Below are 17,126 nucleotides of genomic sequence, written 5' to 3'. Positions count from 1 at the left end.
CTGATCTGTGTGTCTCTCACTCTGTCCATACTGCACTGTCTTGACTATCGTAGCTCTACAGTAAGCTTTAACATTAGGAAGAGTGATTCCTTCCCACCCTACTTTTTTCTTTTTCAAAATTTGTTTTGGATATGCATTTTATAATAAACTTATCTATGTCTACAGAAAACCTTGCTGGAATTTTGATAGGAATTGCGGTAAACATCTATCAATTTAGTGAGAATTGACATCTTTATTATGTTGAGTCTTCTAATCCATAGCATGGTATGTTTTTTCAACTATTTAGGTCTGCTTTGATTTCTTTTAAATTAGATTTTGTAGGGTGCCTGGGTGGCTCACTCAGTTAAGCATCTGCATTTGGCTCAGGTCATGATCCCAGGGTCCTGGGATCGAGTCCCACATCAGGCTCCTTGTTCAACAGGGAGCCTGCTTCTTCCTTTGCCTCTGCTCCCCCTGCTCGTGCTTGCTCTCTCTCTCTCTCTCTCTTAAAATCTTTTTTAAAAATTAGATTTTTTAGTTTTTAGTCATACAAATCTTGTGCATGCTTTGTTAGATTTATACCTAAGTATTTCATTTTCTTTAGAGCAATTATGAATGATGTTACTTTTTAAGTTTCAGTTTCCATTTATTCATTGTTATGTATAAATGCAATTGATTTTTCTGTATTAGTCTAGTATGCTTCAACCTTGCTGAACTCACTTATTAGTTATAGGATAGTTTTAAAATGCAGATTCCTTAGGATTTTTCTATGTAGACAATCATGTCATCTGTTAATAGAAACAGCTTCATTTCTTCATTTCCAAACTATAAGCTTTCTATTTTTTTCATGCCTGATTGCACTGGCCAGAACTTTCAGTACCATGTTGAATAAGAATGATGAGAGTACACATCCTTGACTCGTTCCTGATCTTAGAGAAAAAGCATTCAGTCTTTCACAATTAAGTATGAGGTTAACTGTCAGGTTTTTTGTTTGTTTGGTTGTTTGTTTGGCTGTTTTTTGTATTTATTTTTTTTGAAGATGCTCTTTATAAGTTCCCTTCTATTTCTAGTTTGCTGAGAGTTATCATAAACAAGCACTGGGTTTTGCCAAATGCATTTTCTGTGCATTTCTATGTCAATTGATATGATCATATGATTTTTCTTTTTAGGCTGTTGATATAGTACATTATGTTAATTGATTAGGCTTTAAATAGTCTTGCATACATGGAATAAATCTCACTTGATCATGATGTATTATTATTTTTGTGTATTCCTGTCTTTGAGTTGCTAATATTTTGTTAAGGATTTTTACATCTAAATTTATGAGACAGATTGGTCAGTATTTTTCCTTTTTACTGTCTTTGGTTTTAGTGTTAAAAAATTTTATGAGGGTAAAACTGGCCCAATGAAATGAGTTGAGAACTGTTCCCTCTTCCCTATTTTCTGAAAGGGAGTATTGTATTTTCAATTAATAAGTTATTTTGTTCAAGATTAACAATGTTGTTCTGGAAAATGCATAAATATCATGGGATAGTAGGAGAAGGTGGAGACAGCTTTGTACCTTCCTTCTTCACATTTAGGGTGTTCCTCTCTGGAGTCAGCTGTGTATATTAATCAGAGTGGGAATCTCAGTCTAGGAGAATCCAAATGTAGAGGAAATGTGTCTTTGATGTGTGTCTTCCTACTCAAAGGTATTTTAAGAAACACTAAAGAAGGATTAGAGATTAGCACTTGTCTAAGGAGCTTATAGGACAGCTAAAATTTTAATTACTTTCTAATTACTTAGTACCTGCCCTTTAACTCTCTTTCTGTATGTGATTAATACTTTCCCATCTTTCAGCAAGTATCAAGAACCAAGGATTATAGAACTATGAAACAGAATTTTTAAAAGGCGTTTTATGATATTTCGTTTTTAAATTTGTATACAGTAAAACTCATTCTCTGTGTGTTTTGACCAATGCATGGAGTTGTAGATCCACCACTACAATCAAGATACCAAATCCATGACCCTTTAAAATCCTTTGCGTTGTCCCTTTACATGCAGTCGACTTCTCTCAACTCCTGGCCGCTACTGATTAGTTCTCCAACCTCATAGTTTTGTCTTTTCTGAATGTCATTAATGAAATCAGGTACTATTAGAGCATTTCAACTCTGGATTCTTTCACTGAGTAAAATGTGCTTCATATTCATTGATGTCATTACATATACCAATAATTCTTGTTCTTTTCCCGGCAAGGTTTCTGCTGGCTTTATTTCTTATGTCTTTGAAATCTTAGTGTGTCCAGCACAACCAAGTTTCATCCAGAGAAATGTCTTGGTCATCAGTCACCTTGTTTAGAGCCATGTGACTCCATTACCTGGTTGATGAGATCAGAGATAGACAACTGATCAAAAGTCAGCCCTGATGAGGCTAGCCAATGACCAATTAAGTAACCTGGTAGAATCGTTCTGTCTCACTGAGGCAGTATGTACTTACTGCTGATGATGAGCCAGGTAACTCAAATCCTCTGACTCAGTGGCAGCAGGAGTAGTAGAGGAACAGCTGGAAAAAACAGTCACTCGGAACAGGGAACAATGGATACAGTCCCTGGAGATACAAACTGACGAGATCTTTAGAACTTCACAGTGTCTTGAACCATGTTTAAGTCTCCACAAGCCCTGCTGAATGTGGTTGAGTTTCCTGTCTTCCACACATCCCCTTGTATCCCACACTTTCTCTTTTTTTGGTGTTTTTTCTTTCTAGATGTTCAAAAATTTCTTTTTTTCATTATCATTTCCTTTCTTTAAGAACTTCCTTTGTCATTCTTTTAGTGTAGGTCTTCTGGTGATCGATTGCCTTAATCTTCCTTTATTAGGATGTCTTTATTTTCTTTCATTCCTGAAGGATAAATTCACAGACAGAGGTGACAATTCTATTTTTATCAGGACTTGAAAAATGTTGTGTTACTTTCTTCTGGCCCTGTGGCTTCTGATGAGAAATCCTCCGTCATTCCATTTTTCCACCTCTAGGTAAGGTGGTATATATATATATATGTATGTATATATAGTTTTTTTAACTGATTTCAAAATTTGTTTTGTCTTTAGTTTTGTCATTTGATTATGATGTGCTTTGGCATTGATTTCTTTGGGTTTATCCCACTGGAGTTTGATAGCTTCTTGATTCCATAGGCTTATGTCTTTCATCAAATTTAGGAAATTTTCAGTCACTATTTTTTCAAGTACTTGTTTTAGCCTCATCCTTTTCTTCTCTCCTGGAACTTTGATGACATGACTGTTAGACCTTTCAATTTCTGAGGTCTCTGAGGTGGTGGTGGTGGTGGTGGTTGTTTTTCTCCTTCTCCTTCTCCTTCCTCTTCCTCTTCTTCTTCTTCTTCTTCTTCTTCTTCTTCTTCTTCTTCTTCTTCTTCTTCCCCTTTTCTTCTCTTCTTCCTCCTCCACCTCCTCTTCTTTTCTATTTATTTTCTCTCTTTTGATAATATGGGGTAATTTCTGTTCTAGTTTCAGGTTCACTGATTCTTTCTTTTGTCTTCTTTCTGTTGTCAAGGCCATCCATTGAATTGTTTATGCTGGTTATTGTATTTTTCAGTTCTAAAGTTTTCATTTTATTCTTCTTTAGGGACCTTGTTATTGTTGAATAGTGGTGAAAATTCCCCACTTGGCCTCCTCTGACACCATTCTGGTAGGAAGGAAGAGGGTGCCTCGTTATCACTGGTTGGAGATGAAGGTCTAAGATCCCCATGTGACCTTCTCTGATAATTACCCAGATGGGGGTGGGGTAGGGTTACCTAATTATAGCTGGGCCAGGATGGAAGTCTTGTTACTCAACCTGTGCTGATAGGGTTGATATTGGCCTCCCCCCACTCCCACCATGATGTTGGATTTCTTGATGTTGGATTTGTTTCCATGGCATAGGGTGATTTTTGTCTAATTATTTCTGCCTTACTAGATTACATCTTTTCTGGTCATTTGTCTAGAAATAGTAGGCTTTTTGAGAGGATTTTTTTTTATCTGCTTCTGTTTGTGTTTCTGGGTTGCCGCCTCTCTTGCCTCTAGTTCAGGATATACAAAACTAAAAGAGAACTCAAGGAATTTACTGCCACATTGTTCCTAGGGTACTAAATTCCCTATTTGGTTTCTCTTCTTCTCTTGACCTTTTAAAATACTCTTATGTTTGTTCTATATATAATATCTAGAAATTTTAGTTATACTTAGCAGAGGAATGGGGAGAAGTATATTTATTCCATCTTGGTCCAGAACTGGATGGAAAATAAATTTTTAAGTCCTTAAAGCAATTTAAGAATTTTCTAATCATAAATCCTTCAGAGCTAAATTAGAATCACTTTAGAAGAGTTTTTCAAACTATATACTTAGTCATACATCTCACTCCTCACATTCCATTCTTCTGGCTCTCCCTGGGAAGGAGAAGAGTCATGGGACAACACCCTCCGTCTTCCTCCAACATTGAGAATCACCGGTTACAAATCCTGTTACTGATCAATGTGGTTCATCTTTCTCAAGTGTGCTGGGATGGAAAAAATTGAGAAGCTTGGCACATTATGTCATATGACATAAGGAAACTGAGACTTGAAGAGGTGGCAATCTTGTCACATAGCAGAGATGTGGTGAAATCAAGCCTGCACATGGGTCTACAATAGTACTGTGCAAATAAATCACCTTGATACCTTGTTAAAACACAGCTTCTGGTTTAGTAAGTCTGGAGCAGGGCCTGAAGTCCTGCATTTCTAAGAAATGCTCAAGTGGTGCGGATGCTGTTACACTTTGAGTAACAACACTCTAGAACATTCAGCTTATTGCTCTTCCTACTGTCTGTATGAGTTGCAGTCCTTCAACAAAGAAATAGAGAATGCGTGAGGGTTTCACAGATAAGAATCTCAATATCTATGTGCCTGGTGTATAAGAGTAGAGGAAGGTCTGAATGGTAAGGGAGACACAGAGGTAGGAGTGGAAAGACTCATCCAGACACCAAACACTCTGCTGGCTCTGCAATGCATTTGCTGCTTCAAAACTCCTCTAATTTTGGTGAAGACCAAAGGAAAGCTTATCAGAAAAAACCCATAAACTGTTTAGCTGCCCATGTAATCTGCTTGGGGCTGTCAGTTAAGAATCTTTCCCCTCCTGGGAAGGATAAGGACCTTCTTTCTCTGTAATCTTATGGAGTGCAATTCTCTGACAAGTAACAATCTAGGGAAGGCACATTACAATTCATGGTAAGGCATGAGAGACACCAACAACACACGCATCTTGGTCTATTCTGCTTTGCTGTAGTATAATAGAAAGATAGCAGAATATGCAAGGTGTTCCCAGATTTGGGCCTTGATCCTGGCTGCATTACTAACTTTATATGCAGTCTTGAATAAACCACTTTATTTCTCTATGATAAATTTTTCAAAAGAGCTTAATGATACTAGCATATGGACTAAGGTCTATATAAAATGGTGTACAAATTAATACTAGTGCCTCAATGTAATCGAAAGACTGAAGCCAAGTATACCAATGAATTGAATTGTAGCCTGAGACTTAAACCCTGAAGCCTTTGATATGGAAGATCCAGCAATCAATTTTCAAATAAATGCCATCAGTTAATAGTTATCAGCTATAAGTTGGGCTCTTTCTCTGTCAAGTATCACTGAGTTTTGTGTCATTTTTGATTTGTGGTTCCATCTTACTGAGGACATATATACAGAACCTATTGGGGACAGATATTTTATACTTTTCAATGTCATTGCTCACACAATCACCATCCTGGTGTCCCCACTGAAGCAGGGGACACTATGATTCACTCTCCTCTTTTCCATAAGGATTAGGGGAAATCCCGTAAGAATTATGACATGATGTGTTTGTGGTGGGGATTGACTTACGATTGGGGTGTCAGGGAAAGGGATGGAATGGGAGATAGCAAGGACTAATGGTGGGAATGAAGGAAGAGAAGTGATATTGAATCACAAACTACAAATATACCCCTGGATATCAACACTTTGTGTGCATTTGTTGTTTCAATACCTATTTATTGACAGGGGAGAGCCCAAGTTGGTTTTGTGAGAGTATTCAATTATCAGAAAACTCCTAAGCCTGTCCCAGGCTCACCCCTTATTCTTCTAACTTCTTTGCACCTGGGTTGGTACTCTAAGCTCATAACAGTGGGATTACGAAGCATGTGGGTATTACAGGGAGATAAATCAGGATGCAAAGATCCTTTAGTCATCTACTTTGAAGAGGGCAACTGGGCAGTTTATGGGAGCAAGATTCAACTCTGTGAGTATTTCTCAACTCCTGGTGTTTAAGTAGGTTGTAACTGCAAGGCTTTGTGGGTGGTGGAAGGTTGATCTGGCTCTAAAATAAAGAAATGGAAGAAAACACACTGAACCCGGGGGCCTGGACTGGGGCCGGGAATGAAACTAGGAGAAAACATGAAGGAAATACATCCAAACTGCCTTATAATGTCATGGAGCCAGCTAATAAGTAAAATTTGATTATTACAAGGTCGCTGCAAAACTCGATTACTAAACTCATTTTGAAAGAACCCTAAACTGACTCCTTTTTTGTGGCTTCCAGTTTTCTGGGAAAGGAGGGATCTGGGGCACTAAATGACCACAGAACAAACAGTTCTTTACTCCCAGGGTGTGCTTGAAAAAGACCAAAATACAAGAGGGGGGACCTGAGAGTGTGAGGCTAAGGAGAAAAAGAGTCGAGAGCAGCTGGAATGAGCCCAGTGCAGTGTGGGTGGCTTAGCCTTCTCCCTCAGAGGTCAAAGTGTTTGTTTGTTCCAGTATGAAGGATACTAGCTGGATTTTTGTTTTTGTCTTTTCATGGCTTTGGTTTGGGTCTTCCTTGGCTTTCCAAATTATTTGATTCTCTCCGCCTCAGCAAGATCCTGGTGACATTTATGGGCCCAACCCCATCAGCGCAGGGAAACCACCCCTGCACCTATCTCCTCCTCACCCCCCTCTCTTAGCCCTTCAACAAGAGAATTGTCTATTTGCCTATATCTTTGCGGAGAAAGAGAGACCTGGAAGTCTGGGGTGATAATAGCAGCATCAGAAATCCTGACTCCGGACCTTCTAAAACTGCTCTTCCTTAGCTGGGATTTATGGATGATCATCCTCGGTAGCTTCCTACACCTGAGCTCTGTTGCCTTGGGTCCAAGGTGACATGAACCCTGGTTCCCTACAAAACCATGCTTTGACATATTACTTTGCTGCATCCACTTCCTTCTGCAGAACAACAGTTCATACTCTTCAAAAGGGGAAGGGTTAACATTGCTTTAAAAACAGAAAGCCATTCTGTCTCACAAAAGAATGAATTACTTGACACTTTGGGGAGGAAAAATGTGAAACATCTTCTTACAGCTAAAAGCAAGTCTGACACTAGATTGAGGATTATTTAGCCTAGGGATGCCCTTGCAGTTCCTGGGAAAGCATGGGCAGAGTAAGTTTAGCCTCTGGTGATGTGTGTGGTGGACAAGACTAACTTCCAAGGCAGGAAAGGGTCATATTTGTTCTGCTTCTTCCAAAGGTTTTACAGGGAGAACTGGAGGGCACATCCATGGCAGAAACACTCTACGAGTTAGTTGATTGTCCTACATACTCAAAAATGAAATATTATACATGAAATGCATAATAAACATAAAATTCTTACCCATAGTGCAAACCCTGAGTATCATATCATGAGGATCCAGGGATTAACGAGGCAACTGTTATATAACCCTTTCTGAAGAGAATCCCTTTACATAATACATCACACCTAGACAGGAACAGGAACTCCATCTGAGCCTAGAGGTGCAACTTCAAAATTATATATGTAAATATGCAAAAGAAATTTACAAGAAAAAAGGGGAAGTATAATCAAGGAAAGATGGAAATCAAGTGTGATTTTTAAGTTCTTTGGGGCTGCTTTTGGGGATGTCAAAGGAATCCAAGGAAAGCTTAAGGCAGAATTTCAAGACCGGGCATAAATGAATAGGGTGTTGAAGGGATACAGAAGATTACCCAGCAAGTGCTGATGACAGTCACCTCTCTGGTACATGACAAGGGCTCTTCAACAGTTGGCCCAGGAGAAAGGGTGTAGGGAGGGCAAGTGAACCTGTGTCCCAATCATAAATTTGTTTGCTTGGCTTCCTTGACTCCTATAAGGTCTATTACATAGTTACTGGGTTTTTTTGAGCACTTTGCACCAAACACTTATTTACATTATGCCCTTTACTTTTCCCCATAATTCTAAAAAGAAGGTATATTTAATATTATAGATGGAATGAGGTCCAAACAAGTTATGCAATTTATCCAAGGTCACATAGACAGATTTTGTGGAGCAGGGATTTGAAACTATGTCTATTTGATTCTAAAGCACATAGTCTTTACATTGCATTGCCCCCAAAGGGTAATTTGACTGATTAGTTTACCTTAGGCCCTCATATTATAGACTCTGGACCTAACACAGTGGGATCCTAGATAGAACTGCTAGATTAAAAAAATAGAAGATGCCCAGTAAAATTATAATTTCAGATAAACAACAAATAATTTTTTGTATAAGTATGTACCATGAAATATTTGGGATATACTTATAATAAAAACCCCATTCATTATTTATCTGAAATTCAAATTTAACTGGGTGTCCTCCATTCTTCTTTGTTAAATCTGGTAATCCTAATCCTAGTAAGCTCTCCAGAGGAGAGAAAGGAAAATTTGTGCTTTCTTACTATTTTGAAAGAATTGAGAAGTCCAAAACTCTTGATCTGAGAGAAATTCTCTAATTTTCTTCTGTGGCTTTGTCAGAGCTGGGATGTTTCAGTTACTGATGGTAAACTCTGAGAATAATGCTGCTCTTGGCTGCCCACCAGCAGTTTCCATGGTTCCAACCACACTTAGAAGAGACACAAACTTTGCCAGTTTACCAGGGCAAAAGAGGGTCCACAGCACAAGAACTGGATTCAGTGAACAGATGAGCTGGCAGCCCATTTCCTAAAGCCCCTGAGAGCTTTGTGAGGTGAAGACCAACTGATGCCTTCTCTGTGGTTTGGTGGAGGAGTCACGGGGTCAGGATCTCATGACCCAAAGTTCAAGGTATTAGTTCAACTTCTCCATTTATTTATTCACCCATTCGACAAATAGATACCGCACACCTGCTATATGCCAGACACTGCTCTAGGTTTTGAGGCCACAGAAATGAACAAAAATGGGAAAAAAAGCCCACTGGAGCACAGTCCAGTGGAGAATTAATACAAGATCCCTGGCATGAGCAAGTGATCAAGAGCCCTGGCCAGGTTCACCATCCTGGGTGATTAGTCACAGATTAGTCAATGTGTTTCTGTGGAAGAAGTTGAGAACTAGCAGGAGAAAATGAAAATAGTAATTGAGGAAAAGAAGATAAGGAAAAAATCTTTTAGGCAAGGATAATAATTTTTTTCCTTTAAATTTTTTTATTTTTATGTTAATCCCCATACATTACATCATTAGTGTTTTTGATGTAGTGTTCCATGATTCATTGTTTGTGCATAACACCCAGTGCTCCACGCAGAACGTGCCCTCCCTAATACCCATCACCGGGCTAACCCATCCCCCCACCCCCCTCCCCTCTAGAACCCTCAGTGTGTTTCTCAGAGTCCACCATCTCTCATGGGTGGTCTCCCCCTCTGATTTACTCCCCTTCATTCTTCCCCTCCTGCTATCTCCTTCTTCTTAACATATATTGCATTACTTGTTTCAGAAGTACAGGTCTGTGATTCAACAGTCTTGCACAATTCACAGCGCTCACCATAGCACATACCCTCCCCAATGTCGATGGCAAGGATAATAATTTAAACTCATTTTGAAAGTAATAAGAAAAAGCCAATGAACTTGAAGTCATACAATATAAAATTTGAGGCATGTTCAATGTGGTGGAGAAAGAGAAAGATGGTTAGCATGGGCCAAAGATGGTCAGGGAGAGCTGAAACTAAGAATATTAGCATAAATCTATAATTTATAGATTATATAAATAAATAAATCTTCCAGGTAGCAGAGCATGGAAGGGTTTGGCTCAGGGTAAGAGATTAAGGCTACTTAGAAGTTCTTTGGAGTTTTTTAGAATCTTCCTTCCCAGGAAAAATGTTATCAATTTTTGTGATAGAAAAAGAGAAAGAAGGGCGCCTGGGTGGCTCAGTTGGTTAAGCGACTGCCTTCGGCTCAGGTCATGATCCTGGAGTCCCGGGATCAAGTCCCGCATCGGGCTCCCTGCTCGGCAGGGAGTCTGCTTCTCCCTCTGACACTCTTCCCTCTCGTGCTCTCTATCTCTCATTCTCTCTCTCTCGAATAAATAAATTAAAAAAAAAAGAAAAAGAGAAAGAAGAAAGGTCATCCTTTAGTTTAACATATTTACTTTTAAAATTTATCTCATTAATGCATCTCTATTTGTACTTGAAGAATGACAATGTACATTTCTATAGCTAAAATCAAAGTCTGTGAAAATCATATTGGATAAGTCCATGATTTGGATAGGAGAAAACGTAGAACATTTCAGAGAAATGGGTGGCTAAAGAACCTCATGTCTGGATATGGAGTTAAAGCATAAATGTACTACTTAATCACCTTTCATTGATTTTCCTGTGTGTGTGTGTGTGTGTGTGTGTGTGTGTATACTGGGATGTATCACATACTACATGGGGGTTAGGTGTCTCTGGCTCAGAGGTCCCCTGTCCAGATGACTACTTTGTTATTCCCCAGAACTAGGAAAAAAGTATCTTGATTACATGAGGTTTAAACAAAGTAAGGACTGTAAAGTAAAAAGCCCATAAAATATGAAATAAACATTAAGAGTCAGGTTATTGTTTAGTTGGGTGGAAAAATATATAAAGCTTAAAGAACGTATCAGTGTTGTAAAGACTATAGATAGCATTTAGTCCATTTCTCTCTCTTCACAGATGGTGGAAGTGGTGATCACAGAGGGGCAGTACATATCATAATAAATAAATAAATACATATCAAATAATACATAGGAAGCTAGTGACGATTTATTGAAACAACACATCTACCTAGATTTTTGGTTTGTAAAAATCTGTTGTCAGTCTACATCCAACTACATTGAGTGCCTCCATTGATTTATACCGTATTTTCTTGAAAATTTCTTTAAAAGTTGGTAAGTTCTTCCCTTTTGTGCACACAAAGTCCTGAGTTTTTCTGGCGTTTCCAGTGAGGGTCTAAGAATCAATGGTCCCTGTACCCTGAGGGGCCTTTTTTTTTTTCCTCTCACCGTCTAAGGAACCTGAAAGAGAACGATCAGACACCCACGGACATCAGAATGAGTGACAACGCTACTTTGGTTCCTCCAGCTTCAAACCAGGGTCCCACTACCCCAGGCAAGGGGCCCCCCAAGTTCAAGCAGAGACAGACTCGCCTATTCAAGAGCAAGCCACCTAAGAAAGGTGTGAAAGGGTAAGATCAAAATGAAAAAGAAGACTTTCTATTTTTTTGAGAAATTAATGCTCCCAATATTAAATAGACTTACAAAGATTTCCACCCCATCCTCTATTTTCCTCTCTACCACAATCTTTGCTGAATCACATTGTTAGCCCTGAAAGGCTTTCTCTCTCACCTCCCAGGTCTGTGGTCACATTTAACATGGCAAATAGAACCTGTCACAGCAACCTTTGACTTGACCTTCCAGAATTTTCTTGACCACTCCTCTTCACTGGTACACCTTGTGGTTTAATTTGGAGTACTAAAACACTTTCCATTTCCAGAATACAGAGTTCATTTTTATGGTTTCAAATGTTAAGTCTTCAGTTCTTTATTTTTCTCTTTCTCTTCTTGGCAAAATCCTACTTATTTAACATACTTTCATATGTTAATTTCTCTTTTGAAGCCGTGACTGACTCTCTTAGACAAATGTGATCATGGCTTCCATGTTTGCATTTCGTACATTCAGCTCTCATAACTTGTATTGTTTTACATTACATTTGTTTATTTACATCTGTTCTCAGATTGAAGTTCCTCAGAGAAAATTACTTTTTTCCTCAATTCCCTATGCTTAATACAATGCCTGGCACATAGTAAATGCTTGATAAATGCTTTTGGGTAGCTAACCAAATGGATGAATTAATCATTTAAATGTCTTTCGTACTGTGTTTTCGTTCCAATTTCTTTATTTTTTTATGATTTTATTCATTTATTTATTTGACAGCGCAAGAGAGCACAAGCAGGGGGAGCAGCGGAGAGAGAGGGAGAAGCGGACTCCCCGCTGAGCAGGGAGCTTGATGTGAGGCTGGATCCCAGGACCCTGGGATCATGACCTGAGCCGAAGGCAGACACCCAACCGACTGAGTCACCTGGGCGCCCCTCATTTCAATTTCTATTTTTAAAAGTGGAGCTTGACTAAGTTGCCCCAGGAATAGTTCTATTTGGCTCTCAGTTGTCTTAGGCTAAATTTTTAGGAGGGGAAAATCTCTCCACAGGGACACACTGTCTGAAACCAGCCTGAGTGACTTTATCTTTTCCCCAGGTCAATGCAAATAAAAGATATTTCTCAAAGACAAAATCTTAAACCTCTTCTTTCCCCCTTAGTCAGGAAGCTCTCGATATGAGATCCTTTCACTCTGGTGTCAGCTAATTTTTCTTTTTTTTCCCATAGGTTTGGAGATGACATTCCAGGCATGGAGGGGCTAGGAACAGGTGAGCCACCCAAGGCCATGGACTTTCACTTGGAATTTTACCACTATCCATACTTTAGGCCTCAAAGGGCCATGAAAAATTACAAGAAATAGCTAAGGCAGCAGATCCTTGAAGACATAGAAGTGTGGGGCTTAGTCTAATCTCCTAAGTAAGTACATATGTGCTCAGAGGCAAAAACTCTAACAGAGATCAAGCTAAGGTCCAAAGATACTAAATCCTCTTGTTCTGTTAAACAACACTTGAGGACATCTAATGGTGAGTTGTAGACTTTCATGGTAGAAAGATTCTCAGTGTTCATTTATCCCAACTTCATCATTTCTTCAGAAGAGAAATCTGAGACAGAGAGGAATGAAGTGACAATCTGAGGCCACAGAGTGAGGTACTGGAAACAAGGGAGGGGCCTGGAGAACTTTTTCACTCTACCAGACAAACCACTCCTTAACCAACTTCTTTTTACATATCCTCTGGCACCCAGAACAGGGCCTACACACTGAATGTATCCAATACAATATTTTTTAGTCAGCTAGTATAATTTGATTTGTTGGATAATGAATGAAAACAACTGGATCTTCCTTTTAAAAACACTGAACTTCGGGGCGCCTGGGTGGCTCAGTTGGTTAAGTGACTGCCTTCCTCTCAGGTCATGATCCTGGAGTCCTGGGATGGAGTCCCGCATCGCATCGGGCTCCCTGCTCAGTAGGGAGTCTGCTTCTCCCTCTGACCCTCCCCCCTCTCATGTGCTCTCTCTCTCTCTCTTTCAAATAAATAAATGAAATCTTAAAAAAAAAATTAAAAAAAATAAAAACACTGAACTTTATTTTTTAGAGCTGTTTTAGGTTTACAGAAAACTTAAGCAGAAAGTATAGAGCTCCTCCATACGCCTGTACATAGTTTCCCCTATTATTAGCATCTTGCATTAGTGTGGTACATTTGTTACGAATGATGAACCAGTATTAGTAACATTATTATTAACTAGCATTCATAGCTTATATTAGGATTCCCTCTTAGTGTTGTCCAGGTTTTGACAAAGGCACAATGTTGTGTATCCATCATTGCAAGTATACACAGAATAGATGCCCTAAAAATCCCATGGGCTCCACATGTTCATCCCTTCTCCCACCCTCCACAAACTCATGACAACCACAAATCTTTTTACTCTCAAAAAGTTTTGCCTTTTCCAGATTGTCATATAGTTAGAATCATACAGTATATAGATTTTCCAGCCTGGCTTCTTTCACTTAGCAATATTTATTCATTTAAGGTTCCTCCATGTCCTATATGGCTTGATAGTTCATTTTTTTTTTTTACCACAGAATAATATTTCATTCTATGGCTATATCACAATTTGCTTACCCTATTAAAAGATATTTTGTTGCTTCCAAATTTTCACAATTATGAATAATACTGCTATAAACACCATTGTGCGGGGTTGCGTTTTTTTAAAGATTTTTATTTATTTATTTGAGAGAGAGAGACACAGCAAGAGAGGGAACACAAGCAGGGGGAGTGGGAGAGGGAGAAGCAGGCTCCCCGACAAGCAGGGAGCCCGACAGGGGACTCCATCCCAGGACCCCGGGATCATGACCTGAGCCGAAGGCAGACGCTTAACAGACTGAGCCACCCAGGCGCCCCATTGTGCAGGTTGTTGAGTGGACATGTTTTCAACTTATCCAGTACACTTTTGATAAATGGTGTAATCAGTAATCAGTGTCCTTACCAGGCAATTCTCATTGTATTTGCTTTTAACAGTTAAATGCCACTCCTGAGACATCAAATACATTTTTCAGCTATTTTATATAGGTCATTTGCTATTCCCCTAAATCAACTGCTTTTGTATTTTGGCCAGATGTACATAAGACCAGCAGATTTGCTTTGGGTTCTGGAGGATATGCTTAACTCTGCCAACATATTTGGAATACTGGAAAGAGCTTTACACTGAGGGGAGATCTGAGATCTTTGACTTGGTTTTAGTCCCATCTCTATAACTCTGATTTTTCTGTAGGTATTTAATCTCTTTGTGTTCCAGTCAGCTTCTCTGTAATTCAGGGATAATAATATTTTATTGCCTGAAGCAAAAAATTGGATTAGCAGATGCCTTGAGATTACTTCTCAATATGTGACTGGATACAGTAGACATTTCAAAATGTAAAGTCAGAGAAGAATGCATCTGAATGGGTAGGAAGTAAGAAGGCAGTGGATTTCCAGATCATGGGAATTTAAAATGCTTCTATTTCTCATTTTAAAGCCTTGGCCTGATTAGAATTCCACTTGTGTCCCTTCCAGAGTGGTTGTGTTTTGAGGAGACCCAGTTTGATCGCTGACCTGCACCCCCTACCCAAGGCTAGCTCCAGTCAAAAGCCTTGGGTCACCTCTCCAAAGACGTACAGAATGAAACCAATGAAGATGCTTACCTAGGGGGCCTGTTCTGGGGGCATCAGAACCCTGCAAGGGATTAATTAAGCAATCAGTCGAATCCTTCTTGGGCGACAGGGCCATTGTAGATAACTTCCTGGTTACTGAGACAATGAATAGGAGAGAGGAGTGAGGTGCCTTCTTGAGGCTCTGAGGGGCAGGGGGAGAGGTTGGCTTACAAGTTCTTCTTCCCTCTCTTGCAGATATTACGGTGATTTGTCCCTGGGAGGCATTCAACCACCTGGAATTGCATGAGCTTGCTCAATTTGGAATCATCTGATGCACCAGAGGTTCTGCCATCTACAGCATCTGCTGGAGTTTTGATTACTTTTGCCCTATGATCTGCCAGAGTCTTGAAATTCAGCATGGTTCAGAAGTGGTTTCCTCAGCTTACACAAGTCATTTCCCCTAAATTGCTACAAAGAGTTCTTAGTGTCGGACTCTCTCTTGCCATATAGTTCAGCTTGGAATAGTGGATGCAAATTGACTTTTGTTAGGGCATTTCAAACTTTACCACACTTTCCTATCAGCTGGTTAGAATTCATTGATAGTTCTCTGAATTTTGTTTATTTGTTAAGTTCTTCAAATCTATTTGTAAGTAGACATTCCCTGTAATTAGTAGTAGCTTTTTAAGTTAACATTTATGTCACTCCCCTCCCTTTCTCATTTAATAAAGGAGATACTTATCTTGAATCTAATGATGCAGTTGTGTTAAATGCTATATGCAAATATCTGATGCCCTGTTCTGAGAGCCAGTTAAACAAAGAAGGCACAGTCCTCCAGGAAACAAGCACAGTGCATGTGAAAGAGCATAGGAATAAGAGTCAAGCCTGATTCTGCTTTGTAAGTTAGTAAATTGTGCATGTTCTTGGTCTAAATTTTATTGAACTGGGTTATCCCTGAGGTCCTATGCAGCTTGTACAAATTGGACAGCCTTATGTTGATGGAAGACTGGCGATTTAAACTCAGGAATCTGATAATGTGAGCCTTCCTTTTAGTGCCTTGGCTCAGCTAATTGACAAGATTTAGTTCTATAAAGTTTAGACTCATATGCAAAGACAGGTAGTTGAGCCCTCTAAATAAAATGATGGGTTGCTTCACACCTGAGGTTGTGTCAAATGTAATGTGTACATAGCTATCGTTCCCCAGTTCTTTCAAGGCAATTGTGCAATTCAAAGGCTGCCTCTGTCTGACTTGGATGCTTTGGGTACTAGCTGTATTAATTTCTTCATTTCAGTTTTGTAATCTGTGGTAAAAGAGTGGAGTAAATTAACTGAAGAGAGAGTTGGGATTATAGAGAGGAAAGAGATCTGGGTTCTAATCCTGGCTCGACCAGTAAATTACTCTGCAATTTAGGACAAAGATTTCTCACTTGGGATCCTCTAGGTTGCCTGAATCAGGTAATGTAAGGTTCATGGCAGTGATAATTCCATGACATTGAGGCCTGCAGAGTCTAAGAATGAGAATTCAAGGAGCTCAGCACTCTAGAAAATGTCTTGTGCCGCAGGCTCTGTACCATTTTGCACAAATGACCTACTGACCTCTGGCCAGAAGACTAGAAGCCCAAGGAAGGCATCTGGATTGGTAGGGGGTAAGGAGACTGTGGATTTCCAGACCATGGGAATTTAAAGCAGTCCTATTTTTTTTTTTTTTAATTTTAATTCTTGGCCTGACTAGAATTCCATTTCTGTTCCCCCCTTGGTAGAAACAAAAAAGTACAGAAGAAAAAGTAAAGCATAAATTCAAGAGTGGAACCGTGACATGCCAGATGTTAGTGGGGATGTGTGCTTCCCCCTTAGCAGGGACTCCACCCATGGACCTGTTTTCCATCTAGCGGCTCCATCTGATAGCCAGAGCCTCGGGCTGCACTCGTTCATTCCCATATGCCTCTCAGTTACGGAGGTCTGGGTTCTTTTCCAGTTAGGTGTGACTCTGGTCCACATTTGGTTTACTTTGCAAAGGTTTCTCTAGATGTTTTAAGAACACACCCAGAGGACCATACTCAATGGCCAGGCTGGAGAAGGATCTAGAAACCATGCTACATGAAGAATTGTCGAAGGAATTGATAATATTTAG

General features: G+C 39.5%; 1 protein-coding gene across 4 annotated transcripts in view; it reads left to right on the top strand.

The window, feature by feature from the left end:
• Positions 1 to 15,743, top strand: part of PDE6H (phosphodiesterase 6H) — a 36,548-nt gene extending 20,805 nt beyond the window's left edge. For all 4 annotated transcript variants that reach the window (XM_027595248.2, XM_027595247.2, XM_027595251.2 and 1 more), the window contains exons 2-4: positions 11,229 to 11,402; positions 12,598 to 12,638; positions 15,254 to 15,743. In XM_027595248.2, the coding sequence (XP_027451049.1) occupies positions 11,229 to 11,402; positions 12,598 to 12,638; positions 15,254 to 15,330 (292 nt within the window). In that variant the 3' untranslated portion in view covers positions 15,331 to 15,743. The remainder of the gene's footprint in view (positions 1 to 11,228; positions 11,403 to 12,597; positions 12,639 to 15,253) is intronic.
• Positions 15,744 to 17,126: the final 1,383 nt, after the last annotated feature.

The sequence above is a fragment of the Zalophus californianus genome, chromosome 9 (assembly GCF_009762305.2).
Source record: "Zalophus californianus isolate mZalCal1 chromosome 9, mZalCal1.pri.v2, whole genome shotgun sequence".
NCBI classification, from domain to species: Eukaryota; Metazoa; Chordata; class Mammalia; order Carnivora; family Otariidae; genus Zalophus; species Zalophus californianus.
Note: the sequence above shows the minus strand (reverse complement) of the source record. Positions and strands in the feature narration are given on the sequence as shown.